General features: G+C 36.6%; 1 protein-coding gene and 1 long non-coding RNA gene across 3 annotated transcripts in view; one reads left to right on the top strand and one right to left on the bottom strand.

The window, feature by feature from the left end:
• LOC132375828 (uncharacterized) overlaps positions 1-17674 on the top strand; it is a 59888-nt gene that overhangs the window by 23677 nt on the left and 18537 nt on the right. Inside the window, exon 3 of one of the 2 annotated variants that reach the window (XR_009506124.1) lies at positions 5478-5552. The exons of the other annotated variant lie outside the window; for it this stretch is intronic. This is a non-coding gene — a long non-coding RNA (uncharacterized LOC132375828). Of the gene's footprint in view, positions 1-5477; positions 5553-17674 lie in introns of those variants that run through there. 2 annotated transcript variants of the gene reach the window in all.
• RGS17 (regulator of G protein signaling 17) overlaps positions 2058-17674 on the bottom strand; it is a 28332-nt gene continuing 12715 nt past the window's right edge. The window contains exons 2-4 of the mRNA XM_059940972.1: positions 12675-12764; positions 10962-11196; positions 2058-2246 (exon numbers count right to left, since the gene is read on the bottom strand). Of these exons, the coding sequence (XP_059796955.1) occupies positions 2058-2246; positions 10962-11196; positions 12675-12764 (514 nt within the window). The remainder of the gene's footprint in view (positions 2247-10961; positions 11197-12674; positions 12765-17674) is intronic.

Below are 17674 nucleotides of genomic sequence, written 5' to 3'. Positions count from 1 at the left end.
AAAAAATATGACTTTTTGTAAACATCTTCATAGCTATCTTTTTTCACCATTTTACTGAAAACTATTGTTCAAATAGTAAATATCTAATTGACACGGATAAAGCATGTCTTAACACACTAACACTTTCAGACAGAAACACGCATTTGTTAAAAGAAATGATCATTATAAATATTTTCTATCTTGTATTTTAATTACATTTTCATAAATAATGTATTTAAAAGTGCTGAATATAGTAGGATAGTCAGCAACGCCAGTGTAAACAGAACGTTTTGTTTTCTACTCTGCAAACTTTTTTTTTTAAATCCCATTTTGTCAAACACTGCAACAGTTAAAATATTTGCATAGGGAATAGATAATAGCCCTTTTAATCATATCTCCTGAATTCTGTATAAGTTAGAAAATCAAATTCACTTAAAAAAGCAATTCTTGAAATGTTTTAACTTTATGGAAAAAGAAAATTACGATGTCAACCTTTCAAGTAAAATAAATGTTAAAAAGAAAACCCCAAACTTGTTTTTTTAAAAAAACTTTAATAAATTAAAAAAATGAGAGGTAGTTAAAAAAATGACAAAGGAAACTTATAATTTTAATATCCTTAATATAAGGCCAGTATTCTCAGTGGATATAAATATTTTTAAAACTTTCATTTTAGGTTACTCAGTATTTATTAAGTTTAAGATTAAAAAAATAGCCTCCAGGGGATATTAATATTCAAATGTAACACCTTGATATAAATATGACACTGACTTTTGTGTGTGTGTGCGAGATAGGATACTGTTTTCTTGAATGTCAAAAGTACGTGCCAATGTCAGGCAAATATTTTTTGTCTTAAAGATTTAGTAGTACATATAAAAAATAATACGGCAGCTAAAAGATTTGAGCACTGTACTGCCTTTCAATTATGGACTAGAATGGTTTGGTTTTAACATTTTTTAAATAAGTCATTTTTAAGATACTATGTGAAAACAGTTAAGGTCTGAAGTAGAGAATTATCTTCTAGAGAACCCCTATAAAACTTTTCTTGCTTAAAAACAGCTTTTCTTGGATTTCACTTTCAAGGAAAATATGCCACAGCACAGATGCTATTCATCAAAAGTTTTATGATGCTACATATAGGCGTTCCTTTATTAAATCCTTTCTTTATATTCCAAAACTAAGTTATCAAGCTTATTATTATTATTTTTTTTTTTGGCTAAAGTACATACTTTACACAACCATTTTAGAACTGGAGAGCCAGTCTTTAATAAATTAATTACAGTATTGGACATCTGATACATAGATTCATTTTCCCTATTACAGTTAAAAACAATATCACTCTTTGATTTGTCTTTGAGATAGAATATCTTCAAATTATTTTGTGCTTTTTTTTTCTCTTTTCTTCATATATATATATATATGAAGTAAACTCTTCCGTAATAAAAATGCCACAGTTTTGGCAGTGAACAACCAGAGGGATTCCCCATTAGGATTTTCCAACAAACAGAGATAAATAGCTCTTTTTTCATGTACAGAAATATTGGCTTCAAAATTAGTGTACTGAGCACAGTATATAGCATGTTGAATATCATAGTTACAATTTAAAAATTGGCTTTTTCTGTCTTAGATTATATTTAAAAATGCAAACCACAGCCAACTTTTTGGCAATTATTTCTATAAGACCATATTGCACAGAAGTCCTTAAATACAGATATAAGTTATGCCATTGGCTAAAATATTAACAACTACATGGCAAATGAAGCAGTTTTACTTTGCACATGCAGTCTCTGGATACACTAGGAGACTGTTCATAGGACCTACAAATACAGTTTGCTTGCAAGTAGAATGCGTGTTGAACAAAACAAACTTAATTTGGCAATTCATTGTTTCATGTGGTATTTTCTCCAAACTTAACCATGGATAGCCTTGATAAAAAATGGAGACAAAGACCATATGGTTGTATTTTCACAGTAGCCTGAGGAATGCTAAACTGTAGTTCTCCAGGAACTCAGTTTCAGGTGTTATTTAACTACTTTTATTTCTCATCCCAGCCCTCCAAAATGATTTTTTAAAAATAAAAATTAAGATTCAGAAGTAGAGCTGGCAGTACTTTCAACAAATGACTTATAAATCTGAGAGTTCAAAAACCTTGGGAAAGAATCTCTGTGCATTAAGGTATATATCTGAAGTTGGGCATCTTCGTACATGTGAGGATTAGGATCCAACAGATTTCTATTGATCACCTCTCTAACTCGAGAATCGAGACTGACCTAAAAAGAAATAAGAGCAGATACATTAAATAATATTTTTTCAAAAGATCTCAACCAAGTAACTATAGGTTCATGACATTTCAGAGGAACCTCAAAGAGTAAACCTAAAATCTTGAGGTTATGTTTTCAAAGGTTACATGATAACCCTGCATACATTTCTCCTTGAAAAGTTGAATTAAACAAACAAAAACCAACTTTTAAACCAGAATTTTAGTTCAGATATCTTGGCTTACTTGGATGTATCTCTTCTATGCATTCACTCAGGAGTTTTTTGACAATTTCTATTCATTGTTGCGGTGCTAGAGAATTCCCTGGCCAGAATACAAATTGACGTCCTCCTATTATGAGACTGCTGGGCTAACTCTCTTGATGGAACAAGGTAAAGATCTGGCAGAGAGTAGTTCTCCGTCAAAACTTAACATGTATATCAAGTGCTGATTCCCAATAGTTTCATATCCCAACAAGTCCTCCCATGTCAGAAGGAGGACACCAGGAATGTGGAAGGGCTGAGTAGAGCAGAACGACAGCACACATTCTTCAGGTCTTCTATCTACCTGGCAGGGCATAGGACACTCTGTAGTCCTTACCTAGGAATACATCCAAAGGTCTCTGTACTAAAGATTAAGCAGAATATTTACTTGAAATTCAATCTTTGAAAGGAGAAATGTAAGTAGGAATTCAGAGTACCCACTAATCATACAGTGTTATTTGAAAAGTGTAAAGAAATTAAATTCTGCAAGTGATTCAATTTTGTTTTTTGTTTTGTTTTGGTTTTTTCCTCCCTAAATGCTAATCTGGTTGGAACTGGTAGAGCATGTTGGAATGGAAAGGGGGGGAAATTAAATACCAATAAATGCACACTCCGGGAAGAGAACTAAGATCTGCCCTGAAATGACATGTTAGCAAAACCCTCTAAGAGGCAAACCACCTCTGAGTCTTGACTGGTGTCCATAGTTCTCACTGTTGAACAAAGACTAGGGCGTTGTGATCCACAGTTATTTGTCTCATGATGTACTCAGGTCTATACAAACCTTTCATATTTATAGCTAAATGTTTTGTCACAAGCATTTTGCAAAAGCCTTTTTGGTTTTGGCTTCTTTTCCCACCCACTGTTTGGACTAAGCCCGGGATCTGAAACAGTCCCAATGACGGAAGCCACTCATATTCCATTTGGTGTCCCCAGATGCCTGAGCTCAACAGCCCATGTGGCTTTGGGTTCCTTGATACACACCAGGGATGTCTGCTAGGGAAGGATGTGTCGGGAAATGGTGATGCAGACTAAATTTCTGTGGTTTAGCTAGACTAACTTATATATAGAAAAAATTAAACGTTTCTTGGCTGAACTATATATTCTTCTCTCTAAATTCTAAAGAAAAAAAGAAAAGATGTTCTGGAAATGGATCGTTTACGTTTTATTCTCTGTGTTACTGCCATATGAGGTCATCGTCAAGTACCAAGTAATAAAAAGTACAGAATTTTTATCTAAGCTTTTTATTTAAAAATATCATTTGTTTTTCTACTCAAAAGGAAAATATTGACATTGGAGTTTAAACTGATAGATCTTATTCTGAAATGTGGTGTTATGGTCAAGTGAATCTTAACAAACACATTCTATTATTTTTGTAAATGGTGCTCTTACTTTCAAACTTGGGAACTTTTTGTTTCATTGGAGAAAGAAACATTAGATTAGTGATAAAGAAAGAGGTCGTTTATTTCTTAAATAATAGCATAATGAAATGTATGCTATTTAACATATATGTTCCCTAACACATATTTTGAACATATTTAACATGTGATAAACTGATAACAGTTTATCAGTAGCTGGAATAATATTAGTTATCTGAAGACAGAGAAATAAAATAATTTGAATTACTAAATGTGTTGAGTCTTCATTGTATAATTTAAAAAATTTTTTTGGCAAATTAAAAACAGTAGTGAAATGCAGTACAGAAAGTAGTACCATTCAACATTTAGTAATCTGTAACAAAAACACATTTGCTATTTCCATTTAAAAAATAAAATATTTTCCTAAATATCTGGTTGTTTGTTTGAAAAGGTTGTCTGTCAGTCAAAAGAAGTGTAGAGAGGTCAAACAACGAGGATAAACCCCATGAGCATAACAATCTATAGTTTCATCTTGTAGCATCTTTGTGCTTCGATTGTGGAACATCTATGGTACAAGTTAGTGGGGGTGGATCCCAGCATGGGCCTGAGCCATTGTCACCCTAGGATTCACCCATGATTGGATGGCTTGTAAGGCCAATGCATAGGACTGAGGAGTTTCCTGTAAAGAACTCGTCCTGGGGCTTCCCTGGTGGCGCAGTGGTTGAGAGTCTGCCTGCCAATGCAGAGGACACGGGTTCGAGCCCTGGTCTGGGAAGATCCCACATGCCGCGGAGCAACTAGGCCCGTGAGCCACAATTGCTGAGCCTGCGCGTCTGGAGCCCGTGCTCCGCAACAAGAGAGGCCGCGATGGTGAGAGGCCCGCGCACCGCGATGAAGAGTGGCCCCCGCTTGCCGCCAACTAGAGAAAGCCCTCGCACAGAAACGAAGACCCAGCACAGCCATAAATAATAAAATTAATAAATTAATTAAAAAAAAAAAAAAAAAAAGAACTCATCCTAAGGGAAGAGAAAGTTGAGTAGCACAAGAGCTATCCTTGGGCAATGGAAATTCTTTTCTTAGTCCTCACAGACTCCCATTTAGGTGGGGTGAAGGGAGGGACGCGGTGCAGCAATAACAGTTAAAACACGATCTACTACTGTGGGACGGGGCACAAGACAGCACTGATAGACTTGGCGGCATTTAACTGGCCGTTTTAGCAGTGCTGGAAATGTTGGCAGTGTTGAGAGGTGGTAACTGAAGCTTTAAAAAGGCGTAAGTGACTTTGTGACAGGACTCAATGAACTTGGAAGCATCCATTCCCACAGGGAGTAGGAGACAGGGAAGAAGAAAAGCACGTGGCTTGCAAACATAAAAATACGCACCAGCGACTCCACAAACTAATTGGGGGGAAAATGAAATGAAAGCTAAAGGTTCAACAAGAGTATGGGGGGTAGAGTGGGGAGGACGAAAACAGAAATCTTTCTAGTGTGGTTGGGAAAACCTGGGTCAAATTGAATTATATACTATGCTTGATAGATTACCTAGCAATGGAGCCAATTCATGTAAAATAGGTCACTATTGCCAAAAGGGAGCACACCAAGTTTTGACCCTGTCTTCCTCTTCTAGCCATCAAGATGCAATGGAAATTTTGACTCTTTGGACATTTTTTCGGTGGAATTGTACTGAAGATGATGAATTACCACTAAAAGTCTTTTACTCTCATAAAGACCCTCCTAAGTCAATTAATTCCTTGGACAATTTTTTTTACACATAATGATTTAATTTTTCTCCCATTTTTTTTCCACTTTATTTTTAATTTTACTGAAGCTGCTTTATTTAGGATTATTTTCTAAGTAAAATTCTGATTAATTTTTTTCTTTTTCCCTTATAAGTCCATGTTCAATTTTACCAGTTATAGTTTCTGCCATTGGAAATGTTCTTTATAATTTTAACTAAATTAGGTCTTCTCATGTAAAATTTTACAGATCTGAAGGCTATCTGATTTTCCTATCTGTTTTGATACACTTTTACCACGTGTTTTTAGTCATATTATTTTGTGTTGGTTATTTCTACTGAAAATAATTATAAATTACAAATAAGATTGATTATTGGAATGTATTTCTTGGACCAAAGATCACTAGTAGGATAAAGTGGAGTAACCATATTCCTGATGGCGTACAAACGATGGGAAAGTTTATCTTGTTTCTGAAGGAGAGTTCAGACATGTGGTTAAGGTTACTAGTTCTTATCCTGTCTCAAGTTCTAAGTTTGGGTTCATAGAAATCCATAGTAGTATCATGAATAGAATACAATGGAATAACTCATCAGCATACTGTAGTTGGAAGAGCATCACACTTGGAATCAGAAGATCTTAGGGTTGTGTTCTCTCTCTACCAGATATAATTCTAATATCCTTGTTTTACCTCTTTGAAAATCAATTTCCTTTTCTGTAAAATGGTGCCATCTGTCCTAGAGGCTAAAGGATTCTTGTGAGACTTATATTGTAATAATATATGTAAGACCATTTTGTCAACAACAAGGTTTAAGACCAGTGTAAAGTAATAAGAGTAATGATAATAATAATTGAGCATATGTATAATGACACCTCAAACCCAATGTCTTTAGACTTTGTATCAACTTGAATTTTACCTTCTCAGAGTGACCTTACCTGACTAACCCTATTCTAACTACATCATTTGACCTCCACCCTCATCATAATGTTTATCACGATTTTTAGTTACTTGTTTTTGACATGATTTGTTTGTCTTCCTAAAATGAAAGCTCCATAAGGTAAAGGCCAATGTTCACCATCATATCCCTAACATCTAGCCCAGTACCTGGCTCATAGGAAGTACTCAATAAATATTTTTTGAATGATAATATGCACGCACAAAGAAATGAATCTAGGAAAGTACAATCATGAGTCCTGTTTAGAAAAACTGATTTAAATTATTGAAAGTGCTAAATTCACATGATTTTGCACGAAGAAACATCTGTCTATGTGCACACATAGGACCCACATGTCTTTCACATAAGCATTATGTTTAGATAATTCTGGTGTTTAAATAGGTTTTTTGCTTTTTTCTCCCAGATAGCAACTGGAAGTGTAGGGTGAAATCAGAAGAAGCAAACAGTTCCTACTACTATAAAAATTGTCATTCAGCAGAGCCTGAAAGTCATAGATGTAGTGGGTTTTTGAGCTTTCTCCATGCCCGCATTCTACAGAACAAGGTATCTGAGGCTACAGAGCACTTAAGTGAGTGGCTTAGTGTTAAACAGATGGTTAAGTGGTGGGGCTGGATTACAGCCCTGGTTAAGGACAATGCTGTCACTAGATATCTGAACACACATAGTTTTCTTCAATTCCAATAAGTCTTACAGTTGTTTCAGCATTTATAGATATTTCTTTATTCAACAGCTCAATGCTGTTTAACTTGGCCATAACTTTTAAGCAGACTTTTTATTAAAGTTCTTTATTTTGCTGGGTTTGTCTTTTCAATACTTAATATAAGCTGCCACTGGCATCTGCGATGCATAGCAAGGCTACCATTAGTCTTAAATTCCTCTTTATTACGTCCATTTGTTTTCCCTTTGAGGACAAAAAAGAAAATTCACTTTTGAAAGAAATGTTATTTTTGTTTGTTTTTAGATTTTTTTTTTTTTTTAATTTAAAATTTGGTCATTTCCCCTCTTGAAATGTATGCTATACCAAGAGTGGAAGTTATATTGCCTCCTGATTGTAAACATCTATTTTATAATATAATGTCCAAATTATTAAAAATGCATATAACATGATCTTGAAACAACGAAATGTAACGTTCAGCACTCTGGCTTCATGAAGGAAATATGCTATGTATATATAATTTTAAGAATGTAGACCTCCTCAACATTTAACAAAGGGGAACATGATGACCCAATCTAATCAAGGTAAAATGAAAGTCTAGTGAAGAAAACTGAGGTTCTGGTTAAGAACAAAGTCCTGACAATTTTCAGTTATTCAGTTATTACCATTTTACAAGTGATTCAAATGTTCATATTCTTTAAAAATATTCTAAGTAGAAACAGGTTGGCTCCAAAGTGGGAAGTAGATTCCCAACTCCGATTGCCTTGCAGTGGTTGCTCTGAGGACCATGTTAAGACAGACTCTGAGGTTGAATCTGGGTACAGCAGTGAGGAAGACCATGACTAATGGCCATGACATTTGGTGGGGAGAATGCAGTAGTACCACAAGGGCCTTACAGCTGCCATTCTGGATTTGGTTTACTATCCTCTGTGCCCCTTTGAATTTTGATTTTTATAAAGAAATCAACTGAATACCGAGGCCCAGAAAAAGTGAACTAATTTATCCCAGGCCACACAATTAAGTTGGAGCTGAGCACGGAGTAGAATCCTGTCCACCTGAGTGTTAGTTCAGTGTTCTTCCTACTACATAGTCAGGGCTCTCTGGATGGGATATGTGTTCTCTCCAGTGGTGGAAAACAAAACATGAAGGGTGATAACACAGTATCATTAAACGGTTAGCAGAGTATTGTTGATTAGAAATGGACAAGTTTTTGCATAGAAGGTCAGTGAGATATCATATTTTGGAAAGGGCCCTGGGATAGCTAGAAAGTGAGTGCCATTTTGGGAGTATATCAGTGAGTCAAGTCATTTGACTTGGTTCAAAAGTAAATATATCTATACGTGGGCTTAAAATATAACTTTTTAACAATTATCTTTTATAATTGCCTACTTTGGGTTTATTCAATTTTGCTGCTAAATAAAGTGTAATTACTATGTTGACAGGAGACCAATCAGTTGGCTAAACAAAGGTACTTCATACAGTCCAATAACTTAGATTCTATGCTGAGAGTTATTTATATATCAGCAAACAAGTAACCAAATGATAAAAATTTGAATTTCACCTCTGTCTCTGGTATTTAGAGAATATTAAAGGAGAGAATAAATATGGCTATTACACTAAATATTAGTCTATTTAATTTAGGAAAGGTCAGTTCTTATTCAGGAAATAATATTTTAATGACTTTTTGGTGAAACTCATGTTCAATGTAAAGAAATTTGGTTAAAACAAAACTCCATTACTTTTGCAAAATAATGAAAATCCAATAATTTATATTTCAGTAATCAATAACTATGATATCTCTAAACTGTGGCCCAGAGAAGAAGTAATTTTGTGAAAATTAAGTATTTTACAAAGCTCCATCAATGAGTGACATCTGAAAATCAAGAGGTGTGAGAACAATGCGGAAGTGTTTCCCATAAAAACTTAAAATTAGAAAATGGAGACTGTAAAATAAAGGAATTGTATGTACTTAATATAGAGAGTACTTTTTCTACTAACATTATTTTAAAATGGGACAGTCATCATTTTGAGAGGATACATAGTTCAAAAGAATGGACTAGATAATTTAAACAATAATCATTTTCAAATGATACATGTTACATATTTGGGGGAGAGAAATGGGATAGATAATCTTCCCAAAGACTGTAATTATGTGTACTTATGGACAAGAGAAGCACATCTTGGGGCACATTTGGAGTATTTGATATATTTGCCATGTATTGCAATATTAAATAAAAATGAAGGTGAACTTAATATACTAATAAAATTCAAGTAGAACTGGTTAGATGCTGAGGTTCTAGAGAGACCAGAAACCTGAAGAATGTATTTTTAGGATGTAGAATTTTAATGGCGTTAGAAATGCAAAGTGGCATCAGTCATAAATGTATTGAGGCTATAGAAAAATTTCTCCCCACCTTGTTTCTATGAATACTTTTTCTATGTTAATGCAGGAAATAAAAAAATAAGAATCTTTTGTGTATCCAATTCAAGGTTTCTCATTTTGCAGAGACAATGCTATTGGAGTACTCTGGAATATCAATGGCACGAACGGATACATCTATAAAAAATTACTTAGGTATACCTGATTAGAAGTGAAATAGCTTATATAGCATCCCAAGCACAGAGCTGATAGACCAGACCCAAACTCATCTTACAGATTTAAAGGTAAGGGCCGCACCAAGTGCTGGAGGAGACAGATGCTTGTCTCTAGGGTATGTAATAAACGTCCGCGTGCAGGAGAGGGGTGTGGAAGATAAAGTCCGGGGGCAGACAGCACCAGGTCAGAACACTTAAATGCACAGGTAAAATCACAGTGGATTAAGAGAGACAGAAAAGACAACAAGAGGGTGGCGTGCAGAAGAGAAGGCATTCTAGGAAATTCTAAGTTCAAATTCTGAAAAGCCCCGCTGGAACTCAGTCACTCGGCACTTCAGAGGCCAGGCGCACTCTTAGCCCCTCCCTCACCAAATGCTTGTTAACTCTGGTAGCGGGACCGTTTCTCTGGAGCAAACTGATTTTTAGAAAGCTAATGGAACGGTGTCAATCCGGTTGCTTGAAAGGTTCCTTGTTTATCAGGTACATTCTGGCAATGGGAAAAATAGCTTGCACTTATAATAACAGGAAAACCAGAACAAGTAAAATGATTGCCATTACACATCTCTCCCCCAAGAATATTAATGGGTCCTAAAGGGTCATCCTTTAGTTCTGTAAAAACTCTATCGTAAGCATCAACATGGCAGGGTTTCTTTTGTTTTGTTTTTGTTTTTTCCCCCTATACCAGAGGTTTTCAAATTAGTATGTATGTGGAAAGCTTGTTAAAGGTATGGATTCCTGGGCTCTATTTCCCAAAATTCAGATTCAGAAGTCCTGGGTCAGCCTCGAGAATTTGCTTTTCAAACAAATGCTCCAGGTGATTCCCATAGAGGTGATCTGGGGATCGCACTTTGAGAAACACTGCCCCAAAGTAAGTTGTTCTTTTCCACTTTAAGTCACGGCAAATTGTATTACCAGGCTTCCTAATGGCAGTTCTGAAAAGCAAGTAGACTATCACATGATTCAGCGAGAGATAAATGGTCAAAGCATACTGGGGAGACCTAACCTTGAAACATGTGTTCAGGTAGATTCTCAGAATGGAATATAGATTATCTACCCAGACAAGCCTTCTAGCTTGTCCACACCCCATGCATTTATTACTCAATTTGGACAGAAGCCCTCTTAGGTTCATCCTTGGTCTAAGAAGCTCACATCAATATTTTCCAGATTTTTACCTCTTTTGGTGAGAGTATAGAAATGTAATCTTCGTATATACTTCTGGCCTTTTCTTCAATTACTTTTTTATTCTGCTCTTTCTTTAAGTCTTCACAGGCAAGCCAGAAAAGTAGGTTCTCTTCACTGTATTCTGTTCGGAGGAACTCTCTGAAGAGGTTTCTCCCCGCCGGGGCCTTCATCATCTTGTCAAAATTTTGAGACCAGGACAAGACTTCATCTGAAGTGGGGTTTTGGCTGCAGAGACAGAATGGGGCCGTTATCAAAAGCAACTTTGGTGCCGGGATGGTGAGCAGCAGATAGAAATGCCATTCAATTGCTGCCATCTAGTGGTCATTGAGACTCAGTCCAGCCTGACCGGCAAACATCTGCCAGGACTGGGCTAGTTATTTCTGGGTCTTGACAAAAATTCGTGTAGGTACAAGCTATGTGTTAGGGAGCCAAGCATTCAAATAGCAAGGGGCTACACACGCTATGCACGTGGTCATCATAGACTCCTAATGAAGCTTGGGCATTTTTGAACCCAAACAATCTACTGCAAGTCTATGCATTACTTTGAAAGGCAAACTGAACTTTTTTCTTTGCATCTGATGTAGATTTTAATTTCCAAGCCATAAGATACAGTTTCTCTTTTCATCTCTGGTCGCTGTCTTTTCATTTTTCACTCAGTCAAAAATAAGAATACATTGTGTGCACTTTTCACATATTTTCCTAAACTTTAATAATTATTCTGGTAACTATTACGAGTGAATTGTTACCTATGAATGGAGTTACCACAATTAAAAAGCACAGGACATTTATAATGACATCAGGGACTTTTTAGATATCTATATTCAGGTTTTCAGCGACTACTTTCCTGTAGAAACCACCAGTTATTACTTCCTTTGCTTACACATCAAAGAAGTAAAGGAGAGAAGCTTGGAGATTCTTACGGTTAAATTGGTCCTGATTTTGCTTTGCCATTCATTCATCTGTTTAATAATTTTCCAACCTAAAATGCACTTGGTCAAAAAATACTTATATTTTATTTTTTCTTACCTTTTTGACCAAATATTTTATATAGATTTGCTATTATTCCAAGATGTTTGAACTTCCTCATTTGTTTAAAAAAAGGTGTAAAAGACAGAAAAATTACTATGAAGCATCAAAATTAAAACCTTCTCATAAGAAGTAGAAAAAGAAAGCACCTATCATTATACAAATAATCTGCTTGTCTTTTAATTCTATTCTGTGGATACTGCATTTCAACTTCTCAGTTTGGAGAAGATACTTAATTAGAGTCCCTTCCAATGGAAATGGGACCGAGGAACAGCTGGGTGCCCTTTCTCACTGACTTAGGTAGTTCCATATCTTTTTTGTGTGTGTTTTAGACTCTTCTATAAAGAGAACAACTTAAAAATATTCTTAGAAAAGGGAAGTAGAGAACTAGGGCAGTTTGGGGGGGGGGGGAGGTTAATTCATGTATCAATCATTGTTTTTTGAAAGGGAAGGATAAACTCAAGCAATGTTTTAGCTGATAGTTTAACAGAGCTAATAAAAAAAAAGGGATAAAAAGCAGTTGCAATCACAAAATAAGATCTCCCAGACTAAGTATGCATTCATTTCACAAAACCATTTTGAGGAGTTACCGGGAAGCAAGAGATTACGTTTAAGCATTGGATAGATGTACACAGTACGTACATGCAAGACACAATTACAACGTGAATCACACTCACCATTCCTCTAGGACCTGGATACTCTCCATTTTTGTGGTATGTGTGGGTCTTCCTGCATTTTCCCCTCTTTCTTCATTCCTAACAGTGAGGCTGTAATGTAGTATAACACTTTATTTTGTCGAGGGAAAACCAATTATTTAAAGAAAAGAAAAAAATTCCAGGAAAATATTTCTTGGAAGAATTTTATTTTCAACTATGTGAGAGTATTTAGAGTACAAAAAGAGCAATACCATTTTAAAATGTTGGGTAAGCCCATGTCAACTAAAGGAAAGAGAATCATTATTTAATAAAATAAAGTAAATCATAACCTCAAAAAATGGATACTGTTATACATTCTGACTTCATCCTTGCATAATTCAAATTACTGAAAATCTCCAAGATAACTTACATGGTTATATGCTTTACTATTTGATATATATCATTACATTACTCTTTAGTGTAATGCCATTTTGATTTTTGGTTAGTTCTATTCATAGTTTGTTTTCCATTGATTTTCCCCCATCGATTGCTAAAAAGATAAAGTGGGGCTTCCCTGGTGGCGCAGTGGTTGAGAATCTGCCTGCTAATGCAGGGGACACGGGTTCGAGCCCTGGTCTGGGAAGATCCCACATGCCACGGAGTAGCTGGGCCCGTGAGCCACAACTACTGAGCCTGCGCGTCTGGAGCCTGTGCCCCGCAACGGGAGGGGCCGCGATAGTGAAAGGCCCGCGCACCGCGATGAAGAGCGGTCCCCGCACCGCGATGAAGAGTGGCCCCCGCTTGCCGCAACTGGAGAAAGCCCTCGCACGAACCGAAGACCCAACACAGCCAAAAAAAATAATAAATAAATAAATAAATAAAGTAGTTATAAAATTAAAAAAAAAAAAAAAAAAAAAAAAAAAAAAAAAAAAGATAAAGTGTATCAGAGTCTACAACAGAATTCGCTAAGTTCACATCACCCTTCTCTGCAGACCAGGTTTTCTGTCATCATTCCTCCATCCACTCAAGTTCGAGCGACAGGATTTATATTTGATTTTTTCTTTGCCCTTTCATCCCTTTAAGTAAACCTCCAACATCTCAAGAGGGAAAAGCCAGTCACTCTGAGGGTTTGGGGTTTGGATATTAGAGCACTGAGTGGGAGGCGTCTCTGTGTCTCTGGGACATAAATTTGGGAATTCTACAGGATTACAGGAGCTAGGATAATCCTATGGGCTTTAGTAACCCAGAAGAAGAATAAGAATTGTCTGATTCAGGTAAACTGTAGCTGAGCAGCTTCGTGGGGTGAAACACTCAGGGTTCTAGGTGCAGACAACGTGATGAGGAGGTTGTGGGAAGATATTAAGAAGCAGGGTGGGAAGGATAACTCAGTGGCCTTGGAAAAGCCAAGCTACTGAATTAGCAAATTGATCCCTCTGTCTAGAAGCCGAGAAGCTTCATGAGAGCCTGTCAGAGAGCAAAAGAAGTTAGATGATGTCTCTTTCAGTTGTTCATTCATTATTTATTCAACAAAGGGAAATGGAAACTATTATTTTCTAGTACCTATTATGTGCCAGGCGCTGTTCTTTTACTTTAATTTTAGTATCCCCATTTTACAGATGAGCAAAGTGAGGCACAGAGCTGTCTGGTAGGTTGGCCCAAAGGCAGGCACTAAATATGCGGTATGATTGGAATTTGAACCCAATTCTCTTGAACCACCCTGTAATTGTTATTATGAACCATGCTCTCTGATAGGCACTGAGGCAATAGAGTACTTATGTGAATGCAGAAAAGCAGCTTGTGGCTAAGTGCCACACACATGGTTGTGGCTTAGTGTGCGAAAGCTTCCAACAATTAGCTATTATTGATCTGGAACATCCGGTAAGGGAAGCGGAGAGATGTCTCATTCATTCATTCATTCTCAGGTGCAAGGGTGAGGATGGAGAGAATGTAGCAAACACGGGAAGGCAAAGGGGTCAATCTACAACTGAAAGTGGGACCAGATGGAAAATTTAGTTGCGACATTGGACCACCTGGAGAAAAGAGAACTCAATAGGAAGTGGAAAGGATTCTTCAGTCAGAAACAGGACACATCAATGAAAAAAATAAAATGTCAGAGGGAAGTAAATTAAGTTCTCCTCTACCAGTTTCTAGGGAACGTGGCAGATTTACTGGTGTAGAAAAGGAGAAACCTCTCACAGAGGTGGTATGGCCCAAGGAATTCTGGGAAGCAGAAACTATAGTTTGATTGTTACTCAAATGCCCAGAAGACTGACGATTACTCTGCAAGGTAGTCAGCAATTCCAGACCCCTCTCAGCCTTCAGTGTACGGAGCCGCGAGGAAGCAGCGAGGGGGGATTCAGAGAGCGGCACAGCTGGTTGAGTCTCTGCCTGCCCAGCTGTGACCGTGTCTGCAGGTTAGGAATGTGTTGGAGGGGAACATCATTAACTTCTCAAAGTGTCTTTGAGTAAAGGTGCCTCTCTGGAATCTGACGGATTTCCGGTAATTATGGGAGAGTGGGTGGGAGGAGATAGGAAGACACCATTGACAATATTCTGTGACATTTCCTGGGAGAAACTAATGATGCCAAATGTATAAAATATGCAACTTGGGGGGTAAATCCTAGAAAGATCACATTTATATAGGAAATTAGTATTCATTCTGCCAAGCTTCACCGAGCTCATACATGTGTGTGCACACATACTGAGGGACTATAACAAGACTGGAAAATGAGCTTGCTTTGCTGATTAAAGAATAAACTCCTTGAGAATTTGTTTCAGTTACATTTCCACACAGTATCCTACGGAGCGTGCCACACCAATGCAGGAATCCTTATTTGAAAAAAACTTTGAAACACAACATCTTTGAAAAAATGTGTTCTCCATTGTGTCTTTGCTGTGGAGCAACAAATCTGGAATCTACATACATGATTCACAAGTCTCTGAAGATGAATTCTGGCTCTTGTATCTGTTTCTGTGATATTTACAAACATCCCAAATGCCACCATATTAGAGTGATCATTATGAAATATTGGGTTGTGTTTATATCTTTGATTTCTACAGATGGTAAAATATGGACACACATTTGTACTAAAACTACTTATAACAGACATTCAGTAAGTACCTAACTGTTCAGTTTCCTCCATTTCTTGATCTAATATTGGACACAACATTGCCCTGTAGAAAGAAACTGACCTTTAGCAATCGATGTGTCCTTTTTTAATCAATTGTCCTTTAGGACTGTTCTTTAAAAATCGGTTTCAAAGTTTCAATTATCAAGAACCATTAAAATAATGCCATTTTAAGATGAAGAGAAATGGAGACAATGATAGGAGACTTGGTACTAGACTGTTTGTCATCTATGTCTTAGGCATGACTAATGTCTGTCCCCAATTTTACTTGGTCTTGCTGTAAGTAATACAGTGGGTTCGTTTAAGGTAATAAAATACAGGACATATTTGATATATATATATGTGCTGGAGAAAAGCTCTAAAAGGAAAACATCAAGCTTAATGTGAGGGGTCACGTAGAGACGTGTTCTTTTTCACTTTTACAATGCTTGTAATATTTTGAACTAACATTTCCACTTTTTAAACAGCTAAAGCCATGAAGAGAACAGAATGCATATACAATGCTCACTGTGGCAGTCTTGGTCAAAGCTGAAATATTTTATGGGAGAAAATGCCAATAGCCTATGCTAAGAATATTAAAATAAGTATATAAAATCTTATTAGAGATTGTCTCGAATAGTGACGTTGAGAAGAGAGAAATACATTTGGTATACTTCAGAAAATAAGGAACTATGCCCTCTTTGTGTGTGGGTGGATTTTTTGTTTGTTTACAGGGGAGTTTGGGTAGTGGGGTAGGGAAAACATTACCTACTGCCCTTTAACGAGCTTACCTACTGGTTCATCATCATGGCTATGTGTGGGGACTCTTTTGGAAGACAGTCTACTTTCAGAAAACAATTGGTTCTTAGGGAGAATCCTTGAAATGGTTGCAAATAAGATGAAAACTTTGCCGTAGCTATGGTAACTCTGGGGTAGAGGCTGATCACAAAACCACATATCTTTACACAAACACTCAGCTGAGGAATTAATAAGATGCTTAAATTTAATACAGTATGACATCAAGGCTCAAGAAAGAACCACTGTCATTGGTAAAGGCAATTCATTATTTTAATATTCTCACATTGTACTATCAGCTTTTCCTTTACATTTAACAATTCTACCTCAAATTTCCCAGTGCAAAAATGGAATCAACTTCCTTCAGGTTCTGAAAAAAATTGCTAAGTTATTCTTTAAATGTGTCATTTTTCTCAGTCAAAATACCATGGTAAAATAATACTACAGCTTTATTTAGGCATCAACAACGATTTACAAACATGTATGAGACACCCGATTTATGCAGCGGTGTCTGGGTTGGAAAGTCAAGCTGAACAAGACAGAGGCTCTGAAACTGAGGAGCTCTGACAGTTAAATAGGCATCACAGAGCATTGCAATCAGAGTTGAAATAAATGTGTTTGCCAGATGGAGACCTAGACAAGGAGAATTCCAAGCAGAGGGGGTAAAATCATGTGTAGAGTTGTAAAAATGCATGGTATCAATGCAGAGCAAAATGGACAAATCAGATGTTTCAGGATGGAAGCAATAAATTAGAATAGTCAGGGAGGTGTGGTTATGTAATGGGCCAAGAAAACAATGAGGTGGACTCCAGATCTCGAATATATCTCCTTTACGACGATTTTGGTTTTCCAAGCTTTATTTTCCCCATTCATAATGGGGACAAAGGTAGTGACCTACTACACAAGGTTGAAAGCAAAGACTAAACACTTGTGACAAAAAAGGCAAATTATTACACATGCTTAATTCAGTGGAGGGGCAAATTGGTGGCATATTAAAATGACAATTCCAAGTTTATCAAAGAGTTTTTTATTTCAACTAGAGGGAGTAAAAACTTACACCATGCTGTTATTATAAAACACTTCCGCATACAACACCTTACCATTTCTTCCTCACAACAGTCCTGTAAGGTAAGCAGGGGC

This window comes from Balaenoptera ricei, chromosome 12, assembly GCF_028023285.1.
Source record: "Balaenoptera ricei isolate mBalRic1 chromosome 12, mBalRic1.hap2, whole genome shotgun sequence".
Classification (NCBI taxonomy): Eukaryota; Metazoa; Chordata; class Mammalia; order Artiodactyla; family Balaenopteridae; genus Balaenoptera; species Balaenoptera ricei.
This window is presented reverse-complemented; position numbering and strand designations above follow the sequence as displayed.